The sequence below is a fragment of the Mixophyes fleayi genome, chromosome 8 (genome assembly GCF_038048845.1).
Source record: "Mixophyes fleayi isolate aMixFle1 chromosome 8, aMixFle1.hap1, whole genome shotgun sequence".
NCBI lineage: Eukaryota > Metazoa > Chordata > Amphibia > Anura > Limnodynastidae > Mixophyes > Mixophyes fleayi.
In genome coordinates, this window is record NC_134409.1 from 42170072 (window position 1) to 42187434 (window position 17363).

Genomic DNA, 17363 nt, shown 5'->3' on the forward strand with positions numbered 1-17363 from the left:
CAGTATGAGCAACTGATACAAGCATTCTATGTCTCCTCTTTTATCTGATGAAACTTGTATCTATCATAAACCTTAAAAATGCGAATACATGCATGATTCAAAAATATAGAGATCTCAATTCCCAAAAATGCTTGTCTAAAAATAAAAATGAAAAGATGCTTTGTAATAGGATAACGATACTATGGGATTCTATATATGTGTAGAAAGGAAGATATTATGAACTGCATTCACCGTACAGATATGGAATAAGTTTAATTCTGTATTTTTGGATTTTTTTTCATTCCACTGAAGATCACTTGTTCGTTGTGGATATATATGAAGTAGTTATCCTATTACAAAGCATCTTTTCATTTTTATTTTTAGACAAGCATTTTTGGGAATCTTTTTTTTTCACGGCTCGATGAACCGTGGTCTAAGCTGCAGGGTTACCCAAAGAATATTCCCATAACGAGGGTTATCTGCTGACTACAAGTGCCGAGGTTGTTCCCTAGGGAACTGTTTGTGTATTACATTTTGAAAACCAACAAAAGAAAGAAGGCTATACATTATCACCGCAGTAAGAGGCACATATGTGTCTATCCTTTTTCAATTTTATCTTTTACTTTTTTCTTGAGATCTTATTACAGACATCCATTATTGATGTCAGATTGCTATACTCATTTAATGAGGTTATTATAATCTTAAGTATTTTGGCCAGACACTAACATTTATATTATCTATTGTTTTGTTTTTAGGTTAATATATTTTAATTTTATTATATTGTTTATTAACCATTTCATTGATATGTACATTTTTGGAGATTTATAGAATAAACTGGTATTATACACAGTCCGCCATCTAAGGGTATTTTTATTTTGTGCATGTATATCGTGGCGCATCCCACTTCTAGATTATACTGTAGTGTAGAGTTAATGGCTCCAATTTATCTCTCACCTGCTCATACAGCGTGAGAAGTTTGTGCGATTCGACCTAAACATTTGCACAACCTCCTGATCTGAGAGCGTGCCCAGGGTCAAGAGTGAATGGAAGACAAGCAGACTCTGCACCACCTGCTTGTACCCTGGTGCTGGTGATGTTCATCCTTCTCCTCCATCTAAAAACATGAGCTCAACAAGCAAAGAATCTAGCAGAATTTATACGCCAGTGATATTGTCACAACCACAGTTTTAGATGGGGGCCCTTGTTATAGGCATCATAAGCCTGCATAGGCCAATGGCTGGCAATTTTTTTTTGCAATTTCACCTCTCAGAGCCACCTTGGATTTTCTGCCTGTCTCCAAACACATTCCTTGTGTTCTTATATTGACTAAAAGTTGGGATGGTGACTTGTAATGTTGCACTTTTGAAAACAGCTCTTTTCAGAGGTTTCTGTTAGTTTTCCATTTCATATGACAACGATTTTTAAACTGCCAAAAAAAAAAAAATCACTGAAAACCTGTAGCTTGATACATCTTCACCTTAGACTGAATAATTCAGTGAATTTAATCTTTTCCAGCAGGTCGTAACAAGTAATTGTCTTATTTATAGAAACATCTACAGTTCCATTTAATTTCCCAACTCATTTGATCTTTTCTAGTATTTACTGGTAAAATATATGAGGAGAGAGGAAGAGAGAGAGGAAGAGAGAGAGGAAGAGAGAGAGGAAGAGAGAGAGGAAGAGAGAGAGGAAGAGAGAGAGAGGAAGAGAGAGAGAGGGAGAGAGAGAGAGGGAGAGAGGGAGAGGGAGAGAGGGAGAGAGAGAGAGGGAGAGAGAGAGAGGGAGAGAGAGAGAGAGAGAGAGGGAGAGAGAGAGAGGGAGAGAGGGAGAGGGAGAGAGGGAGAGGGAGAGAGGGAGAGAGAGAGAGGGAGAGAGAGGGAGAGAGGGAGAGGGAGAGAGGGAGAGAGAGAGAGGGAGAGAGAGAGAGAGGGAGAGAGGGAGAGAGGGAGAGAGGGAGAGAGGGAGAGAGGGAGAGAGAGAGAGATCAGTGTTCTCTTTAGCCAAGGCTAGCCTTGTAAATACAGCCAGAATAAACTCTTATAATGCGCTAGTGACAGGTGTCACTCCCAAAAGTGTGCAAAATACAGACATTAAAGAATCATACAAAGTTTTCATCATTTTTATTAAGAATTGTATGAGCTATTTCATTCACAAATCAGTATAGCATTTATTCTTAATACCTGCACATGTATATTTAAGTAGCATCAGCTATCTGTCCAGTGGATTACTATGGTGGATTGTCTCAGAAGACAAAAGATAAACGAAGATATTTGCCAGAAAATCAGATCAATCAAGGAGCTTAATCAATGATTTAACATAACATTATCAATGAGTAATAGTTTGGGAATAATGGATTTATATCTAAATGTATGTATATAGTAGACACATGATGGCTCCAGATGTGGCTGCATTACTTTCCCCATGATGCTCAATTAGGAATTGGTCATGAACCAACTGGCAATAATGGGACTTGTAGCTGAGCAACAAAAGGATTGTAGAAGGCTCCTCTTCCTTTGAGAAAAGGCTTTAAATCAGTACAGCCCAACTTTTCCATAATTAGGGTCCAACATGTTTTAACTATACAGTAAAATAATGCATTGCATTACAAAATATATAATATAGTGGATTCTATTGAGATGCTTTGTGGAAAAGAGAGCCTCAGAACATGGTAGCAGTACCAGCACGCTGCTATAAGTGGTGTGACTAGAGTCTTGTTCATAAATCAGATACTTTTCATTCACAATGTGTAATGTAATTAATAGTAAATCAACAAGTCTGTGTTAAGCTCTATTACTGCCTATGAAGCAGTTTCATTATTTAAAGCTGTTTTCCATGATAGTAAACAGCAGCTGTATACCTTAGCATTAATGTAAAACCCTTTCAGAGCTTATGTATTCATCTAACATAAGCATCACATATTATGGAAATTGCTATCACATATTATTCTATAACAATGGGCAGCTGCTTTATCATCCAGGAAGGGATCAGAATAAAAAATATACAATTGTTCTTTCATTTTTAGAGTATGCAAAACTAGGCTTTAAGTATTATTTTCTTGTTCTTCTCCAGAACCTTCTTCAATGATTTTCCGATATGCCATAGCTGAATTGTCTGTTCTTTATGTGGGATACGGGTGGTGGTTGGTGGGTGGTGACATGAACAGGGCAGCCCTTGCCAAATTAGATGGCTCTGACTTTTGATTATTCTTGTCTATAGCAACCAAGGTAAAATAAATGACTGTCACATTTTTTTTCATAGCAATATTTTGGGGAGTAAAGCTGAATTGTTCTCTAGAGCCGGCTGGCAATGGTGTGAGACTGGAGATATTAATAGCAGTGCCATTTTCAAAGTTTTTTAATAACATCTGGCTGTTGAGACTCATTCGTAAATCGTATCTGGAAGCTGAAAATTAAAAATGATAAAACATAAATGGGCATATCATTTACCAAAATATCTATATTTCATTTAAATCTATTTTAATCTCCACATTTTATCTCCACACACGATTGAACAAAATGAAGAAGATCCATCCCCAAGACCAATTGGCTGGATCATTTCTGGCCTAGTAGTGTAGTTAGAGGATTACTGTAAGCTCAGTAACAGTTATCTTCCAAAAACATTATTTAACACACCAGATAATCGGATCAGTTTAAATGCAATTATCAGATGTTGTGCTTGTATTGGTACTACACTCTCTGATATTGGCAGCTAACGATGGCCAGCGTGGTACATTCATTTGAAACCGTTTTATGAATAATTCCACAAAGACAGCTATCCTGTTTTTCCAGCTGTGTTAATGTGGCTACTGAACAAAAATTGATTATGAGTTTATATCAATTATTGTTTCACCTGCCTTTATTTTTCACACTACGGTTATGCAAAACTCTCAAATGTTTTTTTCTCAACCTGTTAAGGGGCCAAAGGCACCCTGGAACAGAATACCTCCTGATTCCAGCGTGAGTGTTATTTTTCTAAAATTGTGTTAATTTAACAGCCTGGGATTTTTAAATAAATTATAGGGTTCTAATTTTAATTGAGCAGAATTTTGGTTGTTCCAGCTTTTCCTTCTGCCCCTTGCCCCTCAGAGTTGTATAAATGGAGATCATGCAGGTTACATCCCAAGTGCGTTGTAACTACTAACCAGTACAGAGTGCCTGTCTCATGCTCCCACCAATCAGAGCAAAGCCTTTCTCTATTGATTAGAATCTGACATACTGGACATTCTTGCTAGGTTATTTGTTTTCAATATGTATTAAAAGCTGTAAGAAAGAAGCGGTCCCCGTCTGGACTTAGGTGGCTAATAAATGGGTAAAGGAGGGTGTGTGGGGTCATGTTTTTATGATTAAAAGAAGACATCATAGCATTTGTGTCCTTATTAGCATCCAGTAAGCTCCTGGAAGCCTGGGCATGCTGGTGCTTATAGATGTTATATATTCTACTTCTGTGTCTTGCAGCTCAAATTATACTCCTGAGTGCCACTCCATTCTTTCAATAGTTACAGTATCAAATATGTGTATATATCAGGTGCATAACATAATAACCCTAGAGATAAGGCAAATTATATATATATATATATATATATATATATATATATATATATATATATATATATAGTAAAAAAAATGGATCATGCATGCATATATACAAATCAAGTAACAGGTTTTTGTATACTCAAGACCTTGTATTTAAAAGTTTGTGTTGATGCTTCAAGGTATCCATACCATCGTGGATGTATATAAAAAGGAAAGAATATATATATATATATATATATATATATATATATATATATATATATATATATATATATATATATACACACACACACACACATGTAATTATAATATGATACCATCATACCAAGTCATTTAAACTGTATAAATAATCTCTTAAGAATATGTACCAACCGATTCAAAAAATGTTGATTATCTCAACTTAAAAACACAGTGTGCAGAACGTTTCGGATTATGGTACCAGCCCATCTGTATACGCACTTACTGTTGTGAAGAGCGGTCTGTTCGTTTTATAACACCGCACATTTAGTTATCAATTATTTTCCTCTGAGTAGCTACTTTTCCAGGTCTTTGCTTCTCAGTAATCCGTTCATGTGAAAAAACATATAAAAAGCAAACCCTGATGCAATACCCTTAAAATATTTTTTACACTTTGTAATTTTTACTCCTACTAAATGTTTCTTGGAGATACCAGAGTTTATTAGATGTTACATCACGGGTTACTGCTCCTAACAATCGCCTTTCAACCAGAGGAGTAATTCTTTAAAGTCTAAGGCCTGAGTCATTAAGGAGAGCAAAGCATATAAAAGGAGTAACTCTGTACCTGGGCAAAACCATGTTGCATTGGAGGGGGAGGTAAATTTAAAATGTGGGGAGAGATATGTAGTTGGGATAGGGCATGACCTAGATCAACTTTCAATTTCAGTGTAAAAATAAAGCTATCAAGTATTTGTGTGTTACATAAAAAAAAACACCAGTATTTAACTTAGGTGCAAAATAATAAACTAATTTGCACCCCTTGCGTTGTAACATGGTTTGTCCTAGAGAACATTTTCTCCTTTTTTATGCTTTCCTCCCCTTAATGACTCAGGCCCTAAATTTTTACTTCTAATTTAACATCTAATGAACACCGATATCTCCAAGAAACTTTTGTTATGAGCAAACTTGCATAGTCCTCAAAAGAATAACCTTCTAGTTTTATTTCTATTTATTTGTGTTTTATATGTACTATGTTATGATCATTAATTGTGAGTGTTTTTATATAGAATTACATTTAAGTGTAAACATTTCTTTAAGGGTATTGCACCAGGTTTTGATATTTATATATTTTTTCATGTGAGTGTCAAAGCAGATTTTACTCTTAAAAATTGCAAACGCGTCCAACACTAAATGACCCCCAATATCTCTGCCTAGATGTTTTATTATTAGCTACATACTCCTGAAGGGGGGACTTGCACTTCTCATACAACAACAAAGCAGAATATGCATTTACCTGGTAAATTTACATTTAGCACATACCTTTTCCCTTATCCAGGTCATCACCAGTTGCTGTCCAAGACAATATAACTTGTTGGTCTTTAATGAGTGCACTCAAGTCAGTGATTTTACAGGGCTTATATACATCTGTCAAAATATCTGGTACATTTGAAACTATAAAAGCACCTCCTGACGATCTGCGGCTGAATTTTCCCAAATTCTGATTATCCGAAGTAACTTTTGGTCTTGGTGGGTTGCTGATTATAGTTCCTATTAAAAGAGAATAGTCAATTGTGAGTTTTCCTACATTAGAATGCGAAGGGTGATAGAATATATACACTGTATGTCTTAAAGTTAGTAAAAGCACTTAAAAATTCAAATAAATGTTCTGTCCCTTAATTTTAATTTGTTATTGAAAGAGTCTCAAAGACCTATTGGAAAGGTAGTAGTTTCTACTTCCCTATAAGACAGTGTTTTCTTCTCGGATCATCCCTAGAATATATCAATGTTATATGTAAATGATGAAGGCCATATGAAAATTAGTACACTAGTAAAACATAATTTAATTTCAAATGTCACTTGACTATGGATTTTGAATAACACATTCTTGACATGTCAAACAATATTGGTGTGCCATTCTAGAACTTTTTGCTTCCTCGGAAACAAAGCTGTTGATTTTCTTCTGCAGTTGCCTATCTGTAGTTTAGTTATTTTAACAATTTAATGGTAACACTTTCAAACATAAGGTATCTTATAGAAAGTTAAGATTTATTTCTTATATACTTGATCTTCTGATTTAAATACTTTAAAAAGACACAACAGTCAGCGTCCCTCAATCAGAGAACAATGGCTTCCGATAATCTGTATAACAATTCTAAATGCAGTGTCAAATATTCCAACTTATTTCATGATATGGAAAGTTTTATTATACTATACAATTGTAAATGTTGCAATATCCTTTTTATCATTTAATACATAGGGCCACTGATTGAAGAATTACAGTAGATTCATTGACAAGGCTATAGCATATTTAAGAGATAAAGGGCCTGATTCATTAAGGCATGCAAAATGAACATATTGGGCCTGATTCACTAACAAAACCATAAATGCCGATACGTGCCGCATTTTGCTTAGAATCCCACTGAAACATGCCCAGAAACGAGCCATGCACCACAGAACGCTGCAACGTCTTATTCATCTTTGAGCGTAAAGGTTTCTTACTACAGTCTATGATTTTTGGGGGTGGGACGGGGAGAGGAATGGGCATATGCACATAAACAATGTACAGTAAGGGTGTGCCAAGCTCGAGCGCATGCAGTAGTGTCCGATTCAAGCTTTGGGCAACTCAAAGTTACATGATTTTCAGTCGCATAACTTGCACCAGCTACAGGTCTGGTTGCTAGTCATGAGGGCATGATAGAACATGTGTTTGCAATCAAGAGCAATCTTAAAAATTAATTGTATGTAGATTAGTCATTTATAACATACTAATAAATTTAGTTTGTTTTTTATTTTTTTTTATGTTTGGTCATTAATTACTATATTATTAACAGTTAACAATAATTGAATAGTTTTTCTTTTTCCGTGAACTCTTTTGTGACTTTATATTCCACATACGTATTGGACATATCCTGCAGTGTATTGACTGTTAGAGCTGAGTGGACCTAGACCCGTATTCTTCAGATACGCGTCTTGTTGAAAACGGATTTGCGTATGCCCGATGTACGCGCGTTTTTTTTTTTAAAAAAATGACTTCATGTATGGAGTAGGAAATGGGTTATAGTTGTCGGAATATCTGGGAGACTCACAAATTTCTAGGAGTTTCCCACTGATCCTGCCAATTTCCCTGGTGAAGTGGGTGGGGTTGGGGCTTAATTACATGATTCTAGCATCACTCCCACCCCTCAATCGGCCCCAGGAACAATGAAAATGTTGGCAAGTATGACATACTGTCCGTAAAAGCAAAAAAACAAACAAACGTATCAATTGCATTAGTCTTACACCACAACCATAACAGCATTTTAGTAAATGTGACTAAGGAAGCATTGATGTGTATTGATACATTTTATAAATGTATTATATTATCATGTTTCTTAAATATACTGTATCACTACCAGGGGTGTCAAGAGAGAGTGAGAACAAGTACAACATACCTGGGCCCAGGCCTGCCTTGGGAACCCAGCAGTTATGGAATATATTAGGATGTATGGGACGATGACCTGGGGCACCAGGGGGGCCACAGTTCTGACCCTATCCAACCAAGGTATTTGCAGAGTTGGCCTAAAGGCACAGGGGAAGCTTGAAGGCAGGTGACTTGCGCAGAGTAAAAGCTTCCTATTGGTCCATGAGGTCACACACCCCTAACTGCTTTTGCCAGGGCCTTAGAAGCTATTGCATTGCAGCCCCAGTTTCCTCTTGGCGGCCCTGAATACAGTTACTATGTGACATCTATAATTAGATAATAGACAAGCAAGCAGTATTATAATATGGTATCCACTGGAAAAATAAACAAGCAAAACAAAATGTTCTAAATGTTGGTATTTACTTAATTGTTGTAAAATATTATTACCTTTCTCAACATAACCAGGCAGGTATAGTGCCCGACCTCTTGGTATGGCAGCTTGGACATTTTTGTCCTGATTCTCAACATGCACTTTCAAGTTGTATCTGCCATTTCCATTGAAGTCAGTGTAGTATCTGGAATAGATCCCGTCATTCTTGAAAATATCAGCACCTTAAAGGAAAGGAAAATGTAAAGCTACCACATACACTGTTACACTGCCCCTAACAATAACAATGTTCAATGAACTGCAAAATCAATGATTTCATGATTTGATATCTTAATGAAGATCTTCACCCATAATAACTTTCTGATGAAGAACCCAGTTTCCCAAGTTAGTTGCTGTTGTTGTCATCATCATCATTTTTCCACCAATTCCGCAGCACTGAACAGAGGATATTTGCCACCCACATCAGTCCCTGCCCTATTGGAGCTAATAGTGTAAATACAGACACACAGACTAGGGTTTTTGGAGTCTAAGCAGCTGCAATGTATACCCTGCATTGAGCGTCACTTAGACTGAAGCACATAGGGGTGAGAGGATGGTGAATATCTCCTAACATATGGGGTGTGAGTGGGAGGACCAATTATATTAGTCTTCCTGGTCACATCTCTGTTCTCCACAGCTATTTTAAAGTGGCAAACTTGAAGGTTTTGCCAGTTCCATATTATAGTGATGCTATCGTAAGAAAGTTAGTATGAACATATAAAACGATACATAATGTATGGCTAAATGTACTTGTAGGTTAGAAAATATATTTTGAAAACATAATCTTTCATTTAAAAAAACGGCTTTAGATGAAAGAATCCCTTTTTAAAACAGTTTGAACGTCTCTTCAATAGACCCCCACCCCCCAACAAAAGCCCAAACAAATAACAAAAATACTGTAGCATCAATAAGCTCACCTGCACCATTGTCCAAAAGCTGCAGTGTTATAACTTTTCCATTTTGGGATTCAATGAAAGCAGTGACTCTTACACCTAGAAGTGGAGCAAGCCCTTGTGTTACCGTCGCATACACAATCATTGGAGAGGGGTAACTGCTTTTCACAGCATTCATGAAAGTTTCAGCCACAATTGGGGGCACATTTGAATTGGCTGCTCTGGAATTCACTGTTATACCAAGAACTTGCTCTCCTGATTGAGTGTTACATATGTTATATTCCCAATCGCCTTTCTACAAAGAAATTTACACAATGAGGTTATAATTTAACATTAAAAAGCATAACCATTAGATTTAAAATATATTATGTTGTTTGATGCTGGAGAAAATAAATCACCCAATGCTGTTTCCACAAATTCCACGAATTTTGAACTTTCGTGACCATTTTAGACAATAATTGTGAGTTCCCTGCATGTCAGACAATATTTGATTTAAATTTGAATAGCCGCAATTTACTTCTGCCATAGTATATATTAGTTTTGTATTATTTTTACTATTTTAGTGTCATAGTCCAACTTTCCATTTTATTAAGCTGCATAACACCAGAGTATTACAAAATTAAAGTATACATTTAACTTTATATATTTATATTAATATAACAATTTGGGGTTTAACTCTTGAGCAAATAGATAGGAGGCTGCATATATTTGTGTAATAAAACTTAAATAAGTCATAGATGGCTCTTTAGAAAAGATATTTTGCTAATCAATAACTTTTCCAAGATGCTGACTTTTACAATGTTAGTGACTGTAATGATGTCATACACATGATCCAATTCTATCTGTGGAGATTATAAACCTTAACACAAGTAAAGAAAATGTAGCGCTGGCATCCAAGATGGGCAGAGGGAGCAGGGGAGTGAAAGATGAGGTGAAGAGTGGGAGACATATACCTTTTGGAGAGGAGTGGATGCAAATGCGAGGAACCATGCTGTCAGTAGAAGCTGGAGACCAGTGAGATAAGGGACATCCAATTTCTATGTTATATACTTGAAAGGACTGAGTATTTTATTATTTTTAGTCAGACAGAAAATTGGTGGAGAGACCTACATCATCATCATCATCACGGCCATTCATTTATATAGCGCCACCAATTCCGCAGCACTGTACAGAGAAAATTTGTCTCTAGACTCAATTTTGTCAGTAGCTAATTAACCTAACAGTCTGTTTTTGGAATGTGGGAGGAAACTGGAGCACCTGGAGGAAACCCACGCCAACAGAGGGAGAACACACATTCTCTACACAGATAAGACCCTGTTCGGGACTCATAACCCCAGCGCTGTGAGGCAGAATTGTTAACAACTAAGTCACCTAATGTGTAAATCTCCCTTTTGCAGGACTATACTTTAGTATCAAGGGTGTAGAGCAGGGAGAGATAGATAGGAACTTTGGGACACTAAAAAGAAAGAGTGATAAAATCACTAAAGGCAAATCCATTCCAATGGAAATCTTACAAATGTGAATTGTGACAAAGGTTAAGGTGGAGGGGACAGTGGATTGCAGCATCACAGTAAAAAGGAGGGAACTGTCTGTATTTATTACATGTGCTTCTGTTTCCATGTTGGATTTACCTTGTGTGAAATGGAAGGAATGTTGTTTGTAAAATTTAATTTAACAAGCAGTATTAGGCACACTGGAGCTTGTTCAGCCAATCATCGGGCAAATCAGCCGTCATATGACTGTTCGGTCAGATATCGTGTGAATGACAGTCGTTCCAAAGTGCCAACCATCGTTTCACTTCGTTGGTTGTACTGTTTAATAATCTCGTTCCAATCACCTTCCGATCATGTAGTGTGTGTGCACTCTGCCAGAATTGGAACGACATTTTAGCTAAGCAGCTGCACTCCTCTTCCTCTCTCCATGCTCACCGCACTGCTCCTCAGTCCCAAGGTTTCGCTCATTAATAAGCAAGAGGTGAGTTATTGGTACTGAAGCCCTGTTTATCCTCCTCAGAGTCAAATCTGTCAATTATCCTTAAGGAATGAGCTACAGCACAAGTGTTTTAAGTAAGAGGTTATGCAGCAGACGTCGCATTATCTATTGCCGTTACCGTGCTATGTTATTTCATTTTCTGCTCTCTCGGCCTTCACTTGTCCCAAACAGCGCCGGGTGTACAGTGACACTGCTGATGGTGTATTGTCTGGTGCTTAGGGGCAATGCAATGCCGAATTTACAGTGACACTGCCGATGGTGTATTGCCGGGTGCTTAGGGGCAATGCAATGCCGAATTTACAGTGATACTGCCGATGGTGTATTGTCGGGTGCTTAGGGGCAATGCAATGCCGAATTTACAGTGATACTGCCGATGGTGTATTGTCGGGTGCTTAGGGCAATGCAATGCCGAATTTACAGTGACACTGCCAATGGTGTATTGTCGGGTGCTTAGGGCAATGCAATGCTGAATTTACAGTGACACTGCCGATTGTGTATTGTCGGGTGCTTAGGGGCAATGCAATGCCGAATTTACAGTGATACTGCCGATGGTGTATTGTCGGGTGCTTTTAGGGGCAATGCAATGCCGAATTTACAGTGACACTGCCGATGGTGTATTGTCGGGTGCTTAGGGGCAATGCAATGCCGGATTTACAGTGACACTGCCAATGTTGTATTGTCGGGTGCTTAGGGGCAATGCAATGCCGGATTTACAGTGACACTGCCAATGGTGTATTGTCGGGTGCTTAGGGGCAATGCAATGCCGGATTTACAGTGACACTGCCAATGTTGTATTGTCGGGTGCTTAGGGGCAATGCAATGCCGGATTTACAGTGACACTGCCAATGGTGTATTGTCGGGTGCTTAGGGGCAATGCAATGCCGGATTTACAGTGACACTGTAAACTGCAAAATGAAAGTTTCATTGAAATAGTTACATTTATTTATTTGCCACACAAGGTTTAGTTTATATGGATAAATGGTTCCTTGTTCCTTTGTAAACGGTTTAGTAGTAATAATAATAAATGAGAATTCATTCATATTTCATTTATGTGACCTCAGGCGGGTAACACGCTCTTCCTTGTAATAAACTGTAATGTGCTGCTTAACAGAGACTTTGGGTGATGACAGAAAAATTGTATCAGCACAAAAATGGGCTGTAAGTCAAAGTTACAGTAACCAGTAATGGAAGCATTTAAAGAATTGAAGCAGCATAGTGTTGACTTATTATGTTCTCTTGTCCTATTTAGCTTGTTATGTAGAGATTCCCAAAGTTGTAGCATGAGTGAAACAGACTCTTGAAGGTACACTTGTCACTGTCCTCTTTCCAATTGCGCTGGAGTGTCCACTACACTGTTTCCACAATATATTCAGTTATAACATGCTGTCAAAGCTAGCTAACATATAAACCAGATATAATTACAGCTAAATCCCTCAAATATACTGACTATTAAATGTTACTCAGATTCAGAAATCTACTAGAACAGCTTTAAGACTCAACTACATAGCATGAATTAACAGTGGTTGCTAAATTAATATATAATGTGATTGATGTTACAGGGGCGCACTTGGGTATTGTTTCCTGCCGCCCAGACCCCCCCTGCACAATGGTTCACTCTTATTCTGGTTGCAGTATAATCTCCACGGATGCTGCAGCCTTATCAGCTGTTCATTAACAGTTCCTGATGCAGTTCACGCCTTCCTGACAGTAGTTTTCTCTCTAGGCACACCCGTCTAGTGCTATTGAAACTCCTTTAGTATTGCAGACTGAGGTGGGTGTTACCTTAATTTTTTATACACAACCTTTGGGTGGTTCTAAACCTTTCTGCTTTCTTGTAATTGGATGCACACTAACTGTGCACAGCCTGATTTTGTTTAGACATGCTGTCTGGCTCTCAGCTTGATTTACTTTTTAGATTGCTATTCAGGTAAATTTATTATGATTTGATATACTGTATATTAATCTATTGCTTTGTTAGTTTGCTAATTTACACTGCATGACAACTGATATAAACAACATGCTTTTCTTGTATTAGCAATAATTATGGATGATTATAGGCAGACTTATATTTTATACACCTTGTATATACCTGATCAACATTAGGATCTTTCATTATATTTGCTTTGGAATGTTTCCATTTTTATTGCTTCCTTCTTGTATGGATGGATTTACTTTTGGGAGAAGTGAGTCTACATGTACTCATTCATTTGATTTTTGCTGCATTGTTTTTACTTAAGCTACATGGATAGTCACTAGGCAAATTGTATTCTGTAAGTATGATTTCTATGGACATGATAACATTTTGTTTTACTTCATGTGTGATTAAAAAAACAATGTAGGTGTATCCCAGTTCAAACACAAAATATAAAATCTGACAGCAGCCACCTATGTGAAAACTCTGATCCACCAACCAGTTTGGTGCAAAAAGACATATAAATAGGTCCTTCGTTAATATGGAGTACAGTAAAAAATGTCAATAAACATAAATGTCATATGACACTGGTAAATATCAAATGTTTGTAGAATGTTACTTCAATAAATTCAAACCAATTAGGAAGGTAGCCAAGTCACCAGAAACAGTCATACAGCAATGGAAAAATTGTTGATCAATCGAGGACCACAACAGTAGATGATGGAAAGTCAATCTTTCCTTTTCATAATCTAAGTGAATTCATTATAGAAGGTATAGAATTTATTCTGGTACGGTGACAACTTTTACTTACAAAATCAGGGGACAGCCATGGAGACCAGATTCGCCCCCAGTTACACGAACAGGTTCATGGGGTGGTGGGAGGATACCCACGTTTGGAATCACTATGATGTGGTGGTGATTCCAGTCTCCTGATTTAGATATATAGATGATGTCCTATTCATATGGTGACGAAATGATGCATCTTTAAAGGAATTCTGTGACCAACTAAATCATAATACCTTAAATATCGAAGTAACATATGTCATCAGTAAGGAGGAAGTACACTTTTTAGATCTGCGTATTTATATTAGTAATCAACGGAAACTTACCAGCAACTATAGTAAACCTATGGTTTCTAATTCCTTTAATGCTACCAATAGTAACCACTTTGATAAGTGGTTAAACAGTATCCTTATAAGCCACTCAGAAAATATTAAACGTAATTGTACTGAATATGATATGTTTCAGGAACAGTCATTCAATTTAAAGAAACAATTCTTGCAACAAGGGTACAAAAATGACCAATTGAATGAGGTATTAAAAAAAGTTGGGAATATTGAGAGGAATACACTCTTAGTCCCAAGAAATAGGGAGGAAGTTCATAGTAAATTCAGAAAAACAATAGGGATTCAGTTTATTACACAATATAATACTCATTATAAGGATATAGAAAAAAATCATCAGATGTCATTGGCCTGTCCTCAGTAGAGACCCCCTCCTACACAGAATTATCTCTAAGTAACCTAGAATTATTTATAGAAAGGCCCCAACCCTCAGAAATCATTTGGTCAAGCCGAATGGGATAACAATAAAACCAAGGGCTTCTTTAGATGAGGCTCGTGTATTGTGTGCAGAAACACCACAAAAGAAACTAAAAGCAGATACAATCTTCCTCTACATGCCATGCACATAGTATTAGGAACTTTATGACTTGCAATTCTACTAACTGTGTATACATAGTACAGTGTACTAAATGCAAAAAACAATATATTGATAGAACCTCCAGAAAATTAAGAGAGAGGTGGGGCGAACATCTAAGGAACATCAAAAAGGGTTATGAATTGAACTCTCTGTCATCCTATTTTTAAAAATTCTATAACTGCGACATCAAATACATTGAATTTTTCTGTGGTTTTACAAAAGATTGAGGGTGATTGGAGAAAAAGATGCTCTAATATTGAATTGGCTCGGGCCGAAATAAGACTCATATATTCAATGGACACTCTATCCCCACATGGTCTGAACAGTGACTTCGAGACTAAATGGTTCCTTATGAAGAATTACTGTGTCTGGTCATTATATATAGGGATGTTGTGGCTATTATGTTATTATGTTTATTATTTGTTGTTACAGTCTAACTCCCCTTCTAATGTTCTGAAAGATTAAAGGGAGAATTATTATCTTGTGACTAAATTTACATGTGAATATGATACTTCCGTTTTAATAAGCGCTCAAAAATAAGATAATAATCACGTTTTTGGTATGATCATATCGATGGATCATGGGTCTAAAGGGTCAGAATATGTTTTCTATCAGAGGAGACACGAAAATACAGATTGAACAAACTATAGATATATGAATATCCAAGGAGTTAATATACAGTCTGCTACATACCATAGAATGGTTGAATTGTTGTAACAGATCATGGAGGTACTCATAATTCACTTGGTTCCTTATACGGGTGCATGGGCAGGCACACATAGGTGTATTGAAAAGTATCCAGAGACAAGGTATAAGATTGCCATGAGATTGGTATCTATATACGGGTATATGATCTATTATCTGTTTAGATATAAACTTTGAAGATTCTGTGGATATTATGACAGAACAGGCCATTTTAGGTAGATAAGAGGTTAACCTGGTGGGTTATTATGTATAGGTGTGCCCATTGGATGGACCTTAGTGTTGCTTATACTTTTAGTTACAATTAATAAACAAGAAGGAGTAATGGTTTTTTTGAGGAGTTAACACAGATATCGTGACTAATATATATAAGCACATGAAACAGTCAGATATGGGTTCATTTAAAGGGAAGATTTTCACACACAGGTGTGCATGAAACAATTAGGCAGTGATTGACCATTTCAAATTTAAATAGAGAAAATGGTCAGAGCCCCATTAGCCTTGACAAACATCTTAGGATTGAAACGCGTTGGCTGGGGTGCACACCGGATCCAGGATAGTTATTCCCCCGGAGCTGGCATCAGCGGAGGTAGCCGGCTCTCCATCTGTAATATCTACACGCTGTATACTATCTGTTTTAGGGTTAGAGTCCAACCAGTACGGGATGAGCTGCGAAGTTTTTAATGAATTTTTATGTTTTTTTGTTAATCTGCTTTTTATCAGTACTATTATGCTAGATGTGTGGGGGGAAAAAAAAAAAAAATCGCTTTTATAGAAAGAGAATGCACTATGAGTCCTTGTTCTTTTATATGTATGCACAGATCCATATTATCCAGTGAAGTTAATTAAGAAGGAGGTGATCTACAATATAATACACTCTACATACTACATGCCATTGATCGGATATAACTCTTGTAAGTGTATGCCCCTAAGGGGTTATCACGGAGAGAACCACTTGGTGATGTGAGGTGTTGCATGTTAAGAAACATGAGTTTTGCAAATACATGCTACACTTACATGAGTCTGCACTATATTTCTTTTTTCTGTGCTCTTTTTCTTTGACTACAGATAACATCACAAAGATATATAAAAAGAAAGATTGACTCCTCATCATCCACTGTTGTGGTCCTTTCTGGTGACTTGGTCTCCTTCCTCGTTGATTTAAATTTATTGAAGTAACGTTCTACAAAGACTTGTTATTTTCCAGTGTCATTTTACACATATCATATATATATATATATATATATATATATATATATATATATATATATATATATACACATATATATACATATATATACATATACACACACACGTGTGTGTTTTTATTTACTTTATCTTCGGAAGCTTATATACGTTTTCTCCCATGCTAGATGTATGTGTTATTTAGAATTTATATAGTGTGGACTCACATTTTCTTATGTTTGTATATTGTACATCCTAGCACATTCTGTTAAGACACAAGATCTGACAGCTCAGACTGTTTGCTGCAGCTGTCAGCTGTGCGTGTTCTCAGATTACCAGTGTCTCAGAGAGAATAGTGAGGTCTAGCTACATTGTAACAAATGATGTGGGTGGAAGAGACCCTTTTGGGAGGGCTTACCTGGGTCGTCTGCGCTTGGTTTGTGTATTTTGAGGGTGGTTGCTGCCG

At 36.8% G+C, this 17363-nt stretch overlaps 1 protein-coding gene across 1 annotated transcript in view; it reads right to left on the minus strand.

Moving 5' to 3' along the window:
* Positions 1 to 2081: 2081 nt before the first annotated feature.
* The window catches only part of LOC142099212 (calcium-activated chloride channel regulator 1-like), a 46666-nt gene continuing 31384 nt past the window's right edge, over positions 2082 to 17363 (minus strand). The window contains exons 12-15 of the mRNA XM_075182433.1: positions 9430 to 9700; positions 8533 to 8697; positions 6006 to 6233; positions 2082 to 3378 (exon numbers count right to left, since the gene is read on the minus strand). Of these exons, the coding sequence (XP_075038534.1) occupies positions 3095 to 3378; positions 6006 to 6233; positions 8533 to 8697; positions 9430 to 9700 (948 nt within the window). The 3' untranslated portion in view covers positions 2082 to 3094. The remainder of the gene's footprint in view (positions 3379 to 6005; positions 6234 to 8532; positions 8698 to 9429; positions 9701 to 17363) is intronic.